The 16,655-nt window shown below is 49.3% G+C and overlaps 1 protein-coding gene across 2 annotated transcripts in view; it reads left to right on the top strand.

Moving 5' to 3' along the window:
• Positions 1-16,655, top strand: part of VIPAS39 (VPS33B interacting protein, apical-basolateral polarity regulator, spe-39 homolog) — a 309,783-nt gene that overhangs the window by 219,101 nt on the left and 74,027 nt on the right. For both annotated transcript variants that reach the window (XM_086937557.1, XM_086937558.1), the window contains exon 13: positions 10,245-10,320. In XM_086937557.1, coding sequence (XP_086793683.1) covers positions 10,245-10,320 — 76 coding nt within the window. The remainder of the gene's footprint in view (positions 1-10,244; positions 10,321-16,655) is intronic.

The following is a 16,655-nucleotide window of genomic DNA, read 5'->3' as shown; positions in this document are numbered from 1 at the left end:
TTTTTGACTGACTTTCTCTACTCTTTGCTGTGTATACACCATATTTATACTCTGCTACTGTACATGAGTAATTTTGTAAGCTGAACATTAATGTACAGCACTGTAACCCTCTCCAGGGTTTAACATGGCTACAGCAATAACTACAACAACAAAAATAGAATTTGCAATGCAACAGGTCTCGCATTTACGCAAGTTTGAGCTATTGGCATTGTAAATGACAATGCCTTTAATTTATGTTTTGGTTTTTAAAACATAAATAAAAAGCATTGTCATTTACAATGCCAATAGCTTAAACTCTTGTAAATGCGAGACCTATTGCATTGCAAATGCTTGTTTATATTGTTGGTGAGTGAGCAACACTTGAGCAAAATCACTGCATCTTCTTCATGATTGTATAGTCTCTCTTATTTCAATTCTTAGTAGTGACTATATTAGAAATAGGTGTGTCTCTATGGATTTTGGCCTGTTCTATACCCATTGTACATATACAACAGAGATTCTGAGAGCTGGGTTCCTATTAAAGTAAACTTAACTAAGAAACTGCCTCTATCATCCTACATAGTTTATCTCATACTTTACCGCTATCTGAGAACACCTGACGTTTAATGTAAATCTTATTTCTAAAGTACAGAGAAGGGTATGAGACTGACTTCTGCTTCTACCTGTACACATTTGTGGCAAATTCTTGTTTAGGAGGATGGAGGTATTAGTAAAAGATATATACATATATATCTCCATAAATGTATTCCAGTGGCAGTCGCCACTGCATAGTTTCTAGTTAGGATCATGTTTCCATAGGACATGCATTTGTTTTGTTGCTAATACCTTTGTTGATGCTTGAAGAATCTCCACGAAACTTTGCAAAGAAGTGCTACTGTTTGACTAGTTTGTACATGGAAAGTTTTGGGGTGATTCCTCAAGTGGGGGAGAAGAAAAGGGGGGTGCCAAAACGTGTTTCCCCATTCATTTTTCCATAAGAACTTTAGACACAGCTACAACCCAAACCGCTGAACTGATTTACACCACATTTGTGCCAAAGTGGTGGCAGTCCCCAGTCCTGAAAATAACACATACGTCCTGAAAATAACACATAGGTACAACATAGGGGGGCATGGTAAGGATACCTTGACCCCCTAGGCCTGTTGGTCGGGTCCCAGAGGGCCAAAAATATTTTTTATATTTTGTCACACCTTGGGGTGGGAGAGGGCCTGGGGGGACACATATTAATTAAGATGAGGGGGCACATTGCTTCGCTTTCTGAGCCTAATAAAGCCCCGGGGACCACCAATCCCTGGACCGAAATGCTTAAAAAATGGGAGGGGGGCCATGTAGTCCCTCTTCCCGATTCTTAAAAAGCTCCTAGGGACCCCATCACCCATTGTTGTGATTTAAATTACAAGTGAAATTTAAAGGCCCCTTTACCCCATCCCACTGGGACAGGCTCACTTATTGTGTCCTGGTGAGCCAGCAGCGCAGGCAGGGAAACCTGCGCAGGCAGGCAAACACTAAACCTACTCCCAGCCGGTGGGAGATATAAAAATGCTCCAGTGGGCTGGGAGTAGACTTGTGTTTTGTTTCCCTGCCCACATTGATGTGGGCAGAGAAACAAAACATATCTTGCTGCCATCTGGATGGAGCATGCAAACAGCAGGTGCTTCCACTTGGCTGGAGCAATGCCGGCTCCCGCACCATGCCAAGAGACAGCTGGGGCCCTGGTGCTCCCACTACGGCCCCTATGTGTTGGTCGGTGTGTGCTGCAGGTGGGCACCGGAGCACCCACCTATAATTGATGTGGGCCCCCGGGAGATGGGGTCTCTGGAGCCAAAATAGACTTGGGCAAGGGGGGCACATCCCCATCTCCTTTTTAATTGGCTTTGGTCTCGGAGGAAGGGGTGTCTGGAGCCTGGTAAGGCTCAGTGAGGAGGCCTGCACGCCCTTCCCCCTAGTATTTGGCCCTGGGGGATGGTATCCCTGGGGTCTAATAAGGCTCGGGGAGGGGCAGGAGGACCCCCTCCCCTTAATTTATATGTTTTGGCCCCAGGGATGGGGTCCCCGGGGTCCAAAAGGCTAGACCTACGCCACGTCGCCGAAGGCTGTGTGTGACTTGAGGTTGGCAGGCTGCCAGGTGAGGTTGGCTGCCTTCTGGTTGGTTTCCCTGTCGACAAATCCCGCTGTGCACAACCACAGACTGTTCACAGCATGGGGTTTGCTGTCTGCGTGGGAGGGAGGGTTGGCTGCAGGCCAGGCCCTGTGGCCAACCACCCTTGGTGATGCATGGGGTCGGCTACCTGCAGGGGCCAAAGACCCTGCGCAAAATTGGGTTGGCTGTCTGGGGGTATTAGGTGGGGGGGGGATGGGTAGGTGTGCAAATGGCCTGAAGCCTTAGGGCACAAGTTACAGTTACTTGAGATAACTAGAACTGGTGAAATGCTGTGGTTTTTAGAGTGTAAGGGGCACATGCACCATTGTTTTTTGCCGTCGCAAAGGGACAGATTTGCAGAATCTGCCCCTTTGTGACCGCAATTTTTGCATTTGGGATGCATCATCATTAATCATTAATTGCACTTTCGGGGGTGCATCAGGGTGTCTTTTTGGCACCATTGAAATTGAATCCGCAATTTGCGAGTACCTATTTGATACTCTCAAATTGCGCATGCAATTCCCAATGATTCCTATGGGCCTCTAGGCCCATAGAAATGAATGGGAAGCCATTCCTTTTTTGCGATTCGCAATTTGCGAGACACAAATAAGGAATGTGTAGGAATCAAAGTGTTTTTTGCGATTCCTACATGCATAAGTAATTGCGATTCCTAAATTGAGATTTCTTAAAAATCGCAAGTTAGGAATCGCAATTCCTAAGTTTGATGCATGTGGCCCTAAAACAAAGGTTCAAGTAACGTTATAGTTAGGTGAAAAGTTAAGTAACAACGTAATGTTTCAAACTCTAAAAACCACAGAAATTCACCAGTTATAGTATCTTAAGTATCTATAACTCGTGCCTCCACCTTGCACAGTTTTCTCATAAATAATTTCGTTGCAAATGTTGCAGTGATATTATCGTTGATGTCATAGAAGATGTCATGATAATATGAGCGATAATTAGAAGTGCTTAACTAGGGCACAAATTATTTTAGGGCACAAATTATAGTCACTAAAAATAACTCTTAACTGGTGAATTTCTGTGATTTTTAGAGTTTAAAATGTTATGTTGTTACCGAACATTTCACCGAAGTATAGCGTTACTTTAACCTTTGTTTTTCCAGTGATTTTTTGTGTTTTTTTAACATAACCCCTGCCGCACACAGCTATTGGCCGTACATCGCCGGGGCCTGGCTGTGGCAAAACCCTCACCTCACCCATGTTTGATGGTGGCCGCAGGCAGCCACCGGCAGCAACGAACCCCTCACCATGCACAGCCTTGGGTCATGCGTGGGGTTAGCCACAGGGCCTTTCTTGCAGCCTAGCCCTGTTTACAACTCCCCACAGGCAGCCAACCCCATGCTGCACACAGCCTTTGGCCATACACATTGGTGTGTTGGCCACAGGGTTTGCCTGCTGCCAGGCACTATGACCAAATCCCCAGCTGGCTACTAACCCCACACCACACACAATGTTTGGGACAACTTTGCATTTGGGTGTCCCAGGGATTGGGGACCCTAGGGGCGCAATCACTGAGCCAGCCAGGGGGATGGGTTCCCCTGGGCCATTGTATGACTCAGGGAGGGGGGGCTGCGCCCCACCACTCCCTTTTATTTCAATTACCAACCCTGGGGGATGGGGTCCCAAGGGCTTCTTCGTGGCTTGGGAAGACTGGCCCCACACCCTGCACCTCACTCCCTCTTAAATAAATGCCATGCCTCCTCCCCGGCCCTGGATCACCCAGGTGTTTTTTTATAAGCCATGGCAGCTTGTGCTTTTTGAAAAAATAATTGCCACAGATCCTTAATGAATTTGACTTTGCTGCAAAATGTATGGGCCACACCACCAGGCCTAGGGAGGGTTGGGGTATCCCTACCCTGCCCCTATGTCTTTTGTGTGGTTTTTCTTAGGACTCTGGGCCGAGTCTGGATTCCTAGGTTGGCTGCCACCACTTCCTGGTTGGGGTGGTGGCAGTCAATCAGATCTCAGGATGAGCTTTGTATACTCCGCGAATCCTCTGTGCCGGGATTTACAGGGCACAAGTCCTAAAGAAAAGTGGGGGGACTAACAAAGTTAGGCAGTATTCAAATGACATCATGGCTCTGACATCACTGTCCATGACATCACACGTGCCATCACAGGAAGTGGCATCACAATCCATAACCTCCCAAAAAGTGACATCATAAGAAGTGACATCAGATCTTAAGACCTCACAAATATGTTTTGCAGGTCTATCATGACTACGTTTGAGCACATTCCAATTGTTAACAAATGAGATTTTTCGTCGGAGTTGTGGCAAAAAAGTGACTCGACCCCAACTGAAAATCTGGACCTCAACTTATACATTTATGTTTTAAAACCCTGCCACAAAGAAATTTGCAACACTGAGAAATGTGGCAGTAAATCTGTTCTTCTTAATTGGTTGGAAAGTCTGCATTTTAAAATGCCTTATGGGGTTAAGGCACCTGCTGCAGAGATCTATGGGTACCAACTATATCACAGGATAATAATAATGGTAAGATCACTCTGGAGGTTAACTTATTTGCTGAAGAGATCTGTGATTTGTCTAGTCCTAGTTTTGAATCAAAGTAGCATAGAGTGCTAATGTCTCCTGCAAAGCACATTATGTAACACGCAGATGACATTAAAAAAAAAAATTAAATGGGTAATTCAGTTACTGCTTTTAACACAGAGGTCCTTTTGTTACTTGCTATGCTACTTAAGCTATGAAGGACGTGTAGTTCCTACACCTTGTAACCCTCACTGTCTTATGTAACACATCCTGCACATTGATTTATACACATACGATGTATTGTCAATGTATAATGTGTACTGTGATGTAAAGTGCTCTGACACCCTGCAATGGGATGAGCAGCACTATAGCCAACAAAATGGTATTTAAATCGTTATTTCTGTAATTTCTGGGATAGACCAACACATTTGACATCCTTAAAGTGCATGCATATCTCTTATGTACAGGGACTAACAAAGTCAAAAGCATGCCTGTCTCAAGTACCTGTGAAGTAATGAGCTGTGAGCCTTTGTTTCCCCTTCATTCCATCTAGATGTGAGGGTCCAGATAGCTCTCAGCCAGGATTATCCAACAAAAGGATGCCTGATGGCCCCTTGGCCCTAACTTCTTCCTTTGTTTGTGGAAGGCTGTAATCTGAATCTGATAAGCCCTTCCCCGTCTGCATGTTACTGCTTGGAATGAAAGCAGATAATGTAAAGGTGCTGCTGAATGTGTGCCAGTATCTAAAAATTACGCTGGGACTAATTTGTCATGTTTCCGTTGGACCCAATCTCTTGGCATGGTAGACGGTATCCACCCTGTGAAAAGAGTGGGTCAATGCCATCTACCTGTGTGTACCCTTGACTTGTGCCCTGGTGATATATAAAGTTTATTTGATAGAGACTTCTAGCTGTAGATTTCCTACCTCTGAATATCCCCAGCCGTAAGACTGGATCTGGAAGATTTTCAAGCAATTCGCCTGAGCGCCAGTAGGTGTCGTTGTTAAGTTCTGCAGCGCCGGAAGTGACGCATGCAGTACCTATATGCGCCACTCAGTGCGGTAACATACGTTTTTTTCTTTCTGCGCCAGATAGTGCTGGTCCAGATTGAGCTACCCCTCAGTCATTTTTTGACTGACCTTTTTCAACTTTTTTACAACCTTTTTTCCGAGATTTAATTTCCTGGTGTGATGATGTCACCCAATTATCTGACTGGTTTCAAACCATGTAGGGCCTGTCACTAGGAAATGTCTGTGACAGACGTCCACTTGGTGTGTTTGTGGTGCCTGGAGCCAGTACAGAGCTCCAAGGCATGTGAAGACTGCCTTGCGATGCACCAGAAGATGCTGAGGGAGCGAATGATTCCTCAAGCTCCTCGCCGCCTTACGTTGGTCAGCTCTGCGACACTCAAGGTCTTTTTTGTATGGGAAGTCCAGAGCCATTTGCGGAGCCCAGACCGACAATCTTCGTCACACTCAAAGTCATTGGGGAATTTGGGTAAGTCCCACAAGCACAAGAAATTGAAGAAGTCCAAACACTCTTAGACTTCTCCCACATCTGTCAAAGTCATCCCACAAGATGTGGGAGCATCAGCACTCCAGTCCCCACAAGTTGGTGGGGGCTGAACTTTGGTCCAAACCGTGCTTTCCTGATTTTCCCAGAGCCGAAGTGACCCCTGCACAGCTCAAGGAATTTTATGAGGCCGTGCGCCTCTTTTTTGGGCGTTCGTGCCCTATGGGCGTGGGAAGGGGCCTCACTGGAAGCATGCCGGGGGTTCACCCTCTGCGCCAGTTGGGCCCCAAGGATCCTTCACTGGATACAAACCTTCCTCAGTACTTGCTGACTTCCCAGGCACTACCGATGCCCATAGGCAGCACCATCCCCAACATAATACCCAACTCGAACATGGAGCCAGATGGGCCCCATCCAACGTCGCGTCCATCACCAACGAGGATGGCCAGTGGGTTGAATACCTCTCCTGACACTGGCCTTGTTTCCCCTCCTATTGTGGCTTCGGAGGAGGGAGCCTCTCTTGCTGTGATGATACTCAGGGCGGCTGACGTCCTGGACCTTAACTTACCCTTAGTGGCAGACAAGACAAATGTTTTTAATGAGGTGATTCAACTGGGAGTTACTCCCTCAGAACCCTTACTTCCATTTAATGAAGACCTTATAGACATCCTACTTGGGCCCTGATCCAAGCCCTGCACAGGGGCTCCAGTAAATATGACGTTTGCCCACCGCCATCGCCATCGCCCTTTCTCCTGGTGATCTCAGTTTCCTTACCCAGTACCCCACCACGGAGAGCTTGGTGGTCCAAGCCTCCTCATCCCACATTCACCCTGGCATGTTCCCTACCACTCCACAGAATATGGAATCCAAGAGTCTGGACACCTTTAACCCCTCCCCTGCTGATGACGGAACCACTCCGTCATCAGCTACGGTTGGGCTGTGCTGATGACGGAGCGGTTACGTCATGGCCCGGCCGCCGCACCTGCGCGGCGCTGATTTCGCGCCTGCGCGGCCGTTCTAATGAGCGGGGCGGGTCATGACGGAACCGCTCCGTCACCAGCACAGCTCAACCGCGGCTGGTGACGGAGCGGTTCTGTCACCAGCATGCGGCCGCCGCGCGGCCGCCCCGCCCCATTAGCGCTGCGGCGGAATAGCCACCGCAGCAAAAGGGTTAATAAGAGAATGTTCTCAGTCAGTGACACTCCACTGTCTAATACACAGCATTGTTTCATTGCCCATTACAACTTTTCATTTCACTATCAAAAATATAAATCCATTGGCTAGTATGAAACTATGCACAATTCACAGTTGTGTCCATTTTCTCGCATATGCTTTAAAGAAAATGAAGATGACTCTGTGTACAGTAGTACCGCAAATTGCAGAAATTCCCTTGGACACTCCCTTCTGTGTGACACCATATCGTTGGAAGAAATGTGTAGTACTTTGATGCCAGGGTTAAGTTGTGTTTTATTTGTCTCCTCCATTGCATCCATTCACACACATCATGAACTTGTGAATAACGGTTGTCATTTACTTTTAACAAATGCTACTTGCTGTAGGTTGGAACCCGGCCAGTCCTACTTGATAACAGTTTCAGAAATAATGCAGCATTGTGGAAGAACTTTGTATCCTCTACCTCAAAATAGCATTAGGAACATCCCTTGGCCTAGTATAAGTATGAAAGCTATGCATTTTGCCAATTTAAACAAATTGTTGTCTGCTCTGTTACAAAAAGAAGTCTCTTTTACTTCATCGGTAGACATTTATAATCTGCAGACAGTCAGAACTGCTTCAGAAATCCTGAGGCTATTAGAAATGCAGTACTCAACACATTTTGTAGATATCGGACAAACGGCATTCAATTTGTCTGTGACAACTGGTGTTGTACACCTTTTTAAGAACATTGGATCGGGTCTGGTGACTGCATTTTAAGCGGTAAATGGACTCATTCCGTCATTTTTCCATTCTCTGTTCTCCAGCCTTTTTGGAGGCCTTCCAATCATCATACTGCTTATCGCCTGTGGTATCATCATTCATTCTACTGTTTCGACAAGGAAATCAACAACATGGAGTACACATATCCAGATTAACAAAGCTGCAGAGAGACTCTAGCACCTACATGGGACATGCTTGGCTATCTGAACTGAGCGAGTACTGGATGCTTACCTTTCACTAAAAGGACTCTACACACGTAAAACCTGTGTCCTGATGCATAAACTGTCCGACTGAAGTCATCTTGGACTTACATCTGGAGCAGCACCCGGTGGCTTATCTTGATATGGAAATGATTATGTAACCTCTATATGAGCACTAGAAGCAATGCTGAGTAATGCATCTGTCCTTTCAACAGGATGCTACCTATAACAGAGCATTATCACCGGTTGCACTTTTCGAAGCAGCTTTTGATGAGTGGCTATACTCATTGTTTTCTTTCAAGCCCACTGGAGAGGAGCCAAAATTATCATTGAGTGCCTCAGACAAGCAACCAATTGCTGCGCCATCAAACACGAAGATTTTCAACTATGAGCACGCTCTGCATGGTTTTTGTAAAGATCACACGTATGATGCGGGTGTCCCTGACAATGTTGACATGTCATCTGATGAGGAATGAAGTGAACTTGGTAGTCAACCAATGAATAATGACTCGGCCCGATACGGATTTGGACAAACCGAATGCCGTTCGGAGCCTTTCCGACCAACATCGTAATAAGGCTCTAAATGCAACATTAGTCTGAGTTAGATGTTTACTCTTCACCATATCAAGGTTAAATAAGAACACATACAGACATATAACCAAAATAATGAAGTCTTAATCGACATCCTTTTACCGTCTATGTTGATAAGGACACGTCTGGGATGGACATAATGTATTTCAGACTCTCCCAAACGTATGTCAGAAATTCTAATTTCTGATAAGATTTAGTATATAAGGACTACTCCTCTACCACTTGTGAGGAGAGGTCCTTCGCCCAGGTTATTGCCCGAGATTCTGACAGAGACATTCTCACCTACTGCCAGTACACTTCACAGATGTTACATCTCGCCTGATGCCTGAAGCTGATAAAGCCAAGTCCCGGAGGATGACCGCACCGACTGCCACCTCAGCGAGCGTTTGCCCTTTACTGGGAACATGTTCTTAGCTGATAAGGACAGCCTTTGCTGTCAACAAGATATGCTGGCCATCTCTTCTCCCTAAAGAAACTGTAGATTGCAAGTAGCTCTGCCTTCCATGCTGTTTTATTATACCGCGTAGAAGTAGATGTTAAGGTATTAGGTCCTAAATGACATTCTAAATGAAATTTTAACAATGATGGACGTGTTCATTTTATTCTTGTTATTTACAAAGTGCCTTCTTGCTGTTTTGTTATAACATTCTTTGCAGGTGTTTTAGATGTACTAAGAAATGGATTACTCTTGCAGTGATAAATGCTTTTATTTAAAAGTGTTCATTCTTCTTGCTACAGTGTGAGTGATACTGTGAATAATGAGATAAGGTGTGTGACTGTTACTATGTTGCCCTTTATACCTATATGGGATTATTAGTAACCCAAAAGCAATACTTCTATGTCAATGACACATTGTATAGTGTTTTGTAGGGCTACAATAACCTGTCTTTCACATTAATCGCTGGTGAATAGAACCAAGTTCACCCATGTCACCTGAGTGGGAAAGCACACTTTATAGAGTTACGCCAGAGTCATAACTCATGCAACAAAGGTGCTTGATTATGGTGTCCTTCGGTCTGGGTTTCTTAAATAGAAGGGGCATGAATGTCCTGATGCTTAGAAGATCCGTTTGAGAATCTACACTACTGTGCTGAGGCCTGAGTGTGTGATGGTTAGAAATGCAGGGTTGTAGTAGTCTTATATTGCTCAGAGCAGGGCTGTGGTTTCCTTACATTTGAATGCTGAAACAGAGAAGCCTCAGATCAATTGGGTTATCAGAGGGTACATACGATGGATACAGTTGGGGTGGGGCTGTCTTTCTTTTGATATTTAACTGTCACATATTTTCTGTATGTCCATCACTTTGCACTGCATATATTTGTTAATTAAAATCCATGTTTTATCTGTTCTAATCAGGTTGCCTTTTTCAGCTGAGGATGGGGTTCATGTCCAGGATCACTATACATTATTGGAGCGACAGATCATCATTGAGGTACATACTCTGCCTTGATCATCTTACCATGAATCTCTGAAGCAGCATTGGCTCTCACCAGATCATCACCAGCACAAATGCCTGTAACTATAGGCAGGCCAACTTATTTCTCCTTTAAAATTACCTCTGTGGAAAGCATGCTACTAAGCTTTTGAAGGAAATGTGTACGTTTTGCCAAATAGCCGCTCTTCTGAAAATTACACAAATACAAGCACTCCTCTATGGATGTAAGCACATTAACTATCATTGGTCACTTTACTACATTCTATTGGTATAACTGTACCTGTGGGCATCTGAGACATATCTTTGGGCTTATCGGCTCAATGCTGCTCAGTCTCTATGGGTGAGATATGTTCTGTTTACAATCTGGAAATGTGCTAATTTGTATCTTGCTTTGCAGCCTAACTGAACTGGACTGCAGCATCTGTTTACCATGAATCTTGTCAGTGACCTGGTCCCCTCCTGTGCAGCTCCACCTAGTAGTTGCTGCCCTGCAGACCCACTGACCCTTGCTGGGTAGTGAGTTTGAGGCCCTCCTCCGCCCGAAGGCTTCTGCCTGCGCCTCATCCCTAGTGGTCCAATGGTAGAGCATCTCTGCTCTGCTGCTGTTCTGCCCTCTCTCCCTCCTTTTAGGACTCCTTTCCCTTCTTCTTCCACATTTTTTTCTGCTGTTCTTTTCTTTTTTGCCACTTTTCTCCTTTCCAGCGCAGCGTTTCCCTCTCCGTGTTCCCAGTTGTCCAGCCCTCCCCCTCACACTACTTAAAGGCATGCCAAAGTTAAGCCTATCTGCGCCTGGACCATGCCCAGTGCCATGGACCCTGGTCATCGGACCCACCACCGCTATGAATCTAGCTCCCTCAACCTCGGACGGAACACGGCCTGTCAGCTGTCATTGCCAAATGACACCCACTGCCCCTTCACCTGCCACCGCTGCTGCTAAAGCTTCACCCACCTCTGCACTCCAGCTCCACCAACTGCCCAGTCGACCGTCACCGCACCCAACTGCCTCAACTGCATCCTCCTCAAATTTCAATACCTGCACAGACGCGCAATAGAGATCTGGGACCTCCTCAACTCCACCTTGCACGACGTCACCTTCCTTAATGAGACCTGGACTAACCCCAGCTCAGCGCCAGACTTTGCCACCGCTGCCCTCGGTGGCTATAATATCATCCGCAAGTACGCCAACTGACCAGGGGGCGGCAACGCTCCCCACGCCACCACACGACCGCCAGCTGCCTCGTACCTGCTCCCTGCTGCACGCCTCTTTTCCCGCTCCTTCCCGCTGCTGCATCCCTGCGGCCCGGCCCCTGCTCCCCATTGGCCTCCCCGCTCCCGCCTCCCAGCTGCTCCTCCCTCCCTATCCCTCTCTTATGGAGGCTGCGCAGCGGGCGCGCCAAAGGCAAGCCAATCCGAGCCTGGACCGCGTCCAGCTCCAGAACCCCACGAACGCCACAACACCAGACTCTGCTAAGACGCCAGCACCCTCTATGCACTCAACGCCAGCCGAAATCACACCTACTTCCAATCCGCCCCGAAATGGACTCAAGGCCCTTTTTCCTGCCACACCTGCAGCTTCACCTGCGACAGAGCCACCAAACCTCCAAGGATTGGACCCAACCACCTCCGCTGCATACTCCTCAATACACGCTCCGCTCATAAACACGCCGTCGAGCTCTGGGATCTGCTCAACACCTCCGCCCCAGACGTGGCCTTTCTGACCGAGACCTGGTGGAAGGACTCCTTGGCGCCCGACATCGCCATAGCCATCCCGGACGGCTACAAGATCACCCACAGGGATCGTGCCAACAGAATCGGAGGAGGAATAGCCATCGTCCACAAGTCCACCCTCAAGGTCGCCACCCACACAGACCACACCCTCAACACCGCCGAACACCTGCACTTCCTGATCCACACCGACCCCAATACCACCCTCAGAGGAACACTTATCTACAGACCCCCGGACCCCGAGCTCAATTCAGCGACTCCATTGCCGACCTCGCCAGCACCCACGCACTCGCCTCCACGGACTACATCTTCTTTGGGGACCTGAATTTCCACCTCGAGAACAACAACAACGCCAACCCGGATCGACAACCTCAGCCTCAGACAACTCGTCACCGCACCCACCCACCCGCTGGCCACACACTAGACCCCGTCTTCTCCACAGGCACCCACGTCACCTTCGATCACACCACCGAACTCCACTGGACCGACCACCGCTGCCTCCATTTCACCTTCAGTCAGTCAATAGGCTTTATTTCGTAAAAACATATCTTAAAAAGCATCACACCTTCAATAAACCAACCACGCACCACCGCACCCAACAGCTACTTCGCCCCAGCTGATCACCACCCTCGCCCAAAACCCACCCACCGACCCCACCGACCCAGACACCGCAGCCCGCAACCTCAGACAGTGGATCGACGACTGCGCCAACACCCTCGCCCCACTCAAGAAACCCTCCAACAACCACGTCAGCAAGAGAGCCACATGGTTCACCGACGAGTTGCAGACCACCAAACGTGCATGCCGGAAACTGGAGAAGATATGGCTCCACGAAAGCACTCCGGACAACCACGCAGCCCACAAGGACGCCACCCGCAGACATCACCACCTCATCAGATTAGCCAAGAGATCCTCCTTCAAAGACCGCCTGGAAAACAATGCACACGACAGCAAAGAGCTTTTCAGCATCGTAAAGGAACTCTCCAACCCCAGCGCCAACGCCAATGACATACCGCCCTCACAAGAACTGTGCAACTCACTGACCATCTTCTTCCACCGCAAGATCGCTGACATTGACAGCTTCAACACCATGACCGCCCTGACTACGCCAGACCCCACCTCCCTGTGAACACCACCAGCGCCAACCGCCTGACCTGGTCCAACGTCAACGACGATGAGACACGCAAGGTCATGAACTCCATCCACTCAGTATCTCCGTCAGACCTGTGCCCACACCACGCATTCAACAAAGCAGACCCTGCCGTCGCACCCCAACTACGGATGGTCATCAACATCTCCTTCGAAACAGCGGCATTCCTGGAAATCTGGAAACACGCCGAAATCAACGCCCTCCTCAAGAAGCCCAAGGCGGACCCCAAGGACCTCAAGAACTTCCGGCCCATCTCCCTGCTCCAGTTCCCGGCGAAGGTCATCGAGAAAATCGTCAACATGCAACTGGCCCGCTACCTGGAAGACAACAACATCTTAGACCCGTTCCAGTCCGGGTTCAGACGAAACCACAGCACCGAGACAGCCCTCATCGCCGCCACAGATGACATCAGGCGCCAACTAGACAACGGCGAAACATCACCCATCATCCTCCTGGAGCTGTTAGCCGCCTTCAACACGGTCTGCCATCGCACTCTAAAGACACGCCTCCTAGAAGCCAGAATACAAGAGAAGGCCCTTGACTGGACCTCGTCCTTCCTCTCCGGAGGAACCCAGAGCGTCCGCCTCCCGCCCTTCCGATCCGAGGCCACCGACATCATCTGCGGAGTCCCCCAGGGCTCATTCCTCAGCCCAACGCTGTTCACCGTCTACATGGCACCCCTCGCACAAGTGGCCCGCCAACTCGACCTCAATATCATCTCCTACGCTGACGACACCCAGCTCATCCGCTCCCTCACCAAGGACCCGCACACCGCCAAAACCAACCTCCACGAGGGAATGAAGGCTGTCGCCGACTGGATGAGGAACAGCCATCTCTGAACTCGGACAAGACGGAGGTACTCCTCCTCGGACCCACCCCCTCAGCCTGGGACGACTCCTGGTGGCCAACCACACTGGGAACAGCACGGACACCCACCGACCATGCACGCAACCTAGGATTCATCCTCGACTCCTCCCTCTCCATGTCTAAACAGGTCAACGCCGTCTCCTCCTCCTGCTACAACACCCTCCACTTGCTCTGCAGGATCTGCAAGTGGATCCCGACCAAAACAAGAAGAACGGTGACACAGGCCCTCGTCAGCAGCAGACTGGACTACGGCAACACACTCTACACAGGAACCCCAGCCAAACACCTACGACGACTACAACGCATCCATAACGCCTCCGCCCGACTGATCGTCAACGTCCCCCGCCGCACCCACATCACCCCCCACCTGAGAGACCTACACTGGCTCCCCGTCGACAAGAGGATCACCTTCACGTTCCTCACCCACGCATACAAAGCACTCCACAATGCCGGACCAGCCTACCTGAACAGCAGACTCAGCTTCTACACCCCCACCCGCCAGCTCCGCTCCGCCAGCCTCGCCGCTGTTCCCCGTATCCAACGAACAACCTCTGGCGACAGATCCTTCTCCTACCTCGCTGCCAAGACCTGGAACACCCTCCCTACCCACCTACGGCAGACCCAAGACCTACTCGCCTTCAGAAGACTCCTCAAGACCTGGCTCTTCAAGCAGTAGCGGCACCCCCTCCCCTCAGCGCCTTGAGACCCTCATGGGTAAGTAGCGCGCTTTACAAAGTACTCTGATTGATTGATTGATTGATTGATTGGTCCACAAAAACACCCTTCGCCTGACCACCCACGCAGACGACCCGACAACCTTCATGGAGCACCTCCACTTCCTGATCCAGACCAATCCAAACACCACCCTCCGTGGCACCCTTATCTACAGACCACCCAACCCCGGGCTTCCATCACCAATGCCATCATTGACTTCATCGCATCCCATGCCCTCGCATTCACAGATTACACCCTACTTGGCGACCTCAATTTCCACCCGGACAACCCCAACGACCAGAACGCCTCATCCCTTCTAGAGAACCTCGCCAATGTAGGACTTAAGCAGCTTGTTACCTCGCGCTACACACACAGCAGGACATGCGCTCAACCCGGTCTTCACCCCCAGCGACTGCATGATTTTCAGCCATACCACGAGCTCCTCTGGACCGACCCTCACAGTATTCATTGTCCTTCACCAAACCTATAGTACACCACCACACCCAATTTTCTCCCGCAGAAGCTGGAACAAAGTCACCGAATAACATCTCACCGCCTTCCTCAGAAGTACCCCTCCACTGGCTTCCACTGATACCAACACCGCAGCACGCAAGAAAGCAAGCTGGTTCACCCCTGCCCACCAAGAGTCCAGAAGCACCTGTAGGTGGCTCAAAAAGAGATGGAGGAACAACAAAACCCCGGAAGCCCACGCCACCTTCAAAGCAGCCACCACCGCACACCACCACCTCATCAAAACCACAAAGAAAACAGCCCTCCAAGTCAGAATCAACACCAGCGCACACAATTACAAAGCCCAACAGTGTGACCACAGACATCCCACCCTCTCAAGACCTCTGCAACAAACTCTGCATATTCTTCTACCACAAGATAAAACAGCTTTGCCGCCCAAGTCCATCCTAGTGGCCCTGCTGCCGCCGCCATCCTCCCCCCAGCAGTTCCTGATCAGCTGGAACCCACTCACCACATATGACACCTTCAAGACCATGAGCATTTACTCCAGAGACTCATCAGTTCCCTGTCCGCACCAACTCTTCCACAGAGCTGCCATCGCACTCAAGCTATGCCGCACTATCAACTGCTCCATCGAAACCGCCACCTTTCCTAATGAGTGGAAACACGACGTGATAAACCCACTGCTGAAGAAGCCCTCTACGGACCTGATGGACATCAAGAATTTCAGGCCCATCTCACTGCTCCCTTTCCAGCCAAGGTCATTGAAAGAGCCATTGATGCCCATCTTGCCAAGTTCATCAAAGCAAACCACATCCTGAACATCTTCCAATCCGGTTTCTGAAGCAACCACAGCACCAAGACTTCCCTCCTCACTGACGAAATTTGCTCCTTCCTCGACCAAGGCGAAACTGCATCCCTCTTACTCCTGAACCTCTTGGTGGCCTTCGACACCGGCTCCCACGGCACCATAAGCACAAGACACCACAACGCCGGTGTCCGCGACAAAACCCTGGACTGGATCCACCCCTTCCTCACCAGCCAAACACAGCAGGTCAGACTACCACCATACCTCTCAGAACCTGCAGAGATCTGCTGCGCAGTGCCCCCGGGCTCACCCCTGAGTCCCACGCACATCAACGTCTACAGTGCCCCACTCGCAACCATTGTCAGAAACCACAGACTCAACATAATCTCCTATGCCGATGACACCCAGCTTATCCTCTCACTCACCATCAATCCCACAGTCACCAAGAACAACTTCCACAAAGTATTAAAAGCAGTCCCAACCTGGGTGAGACAGCTGACTGAAGCTCAAATCAGACAAGACAGAAGCCCCCATCCTGGGATCCACCCCCTCCTCTTGGAACGACTCCTGGTGGCCCGCTGCACTAGGAATATCCCC

Source organism: Lissotriton vulgaris, chromosome 9 (genome assembly GCF_964263255.1).
Source record: "Lissotriton vulgaris chromosome 9, aLisVul1.2, whole genome shotgun sequence".
NCBI lineage: Eukaryota > Metazoa > Chordata > Amphibia > Caudata > Salamandridae > Lissotriton > Lissotriton vulgaris.
This window is presented reverse-complemented; position numbering and strand designations above follow the sequence as displayed.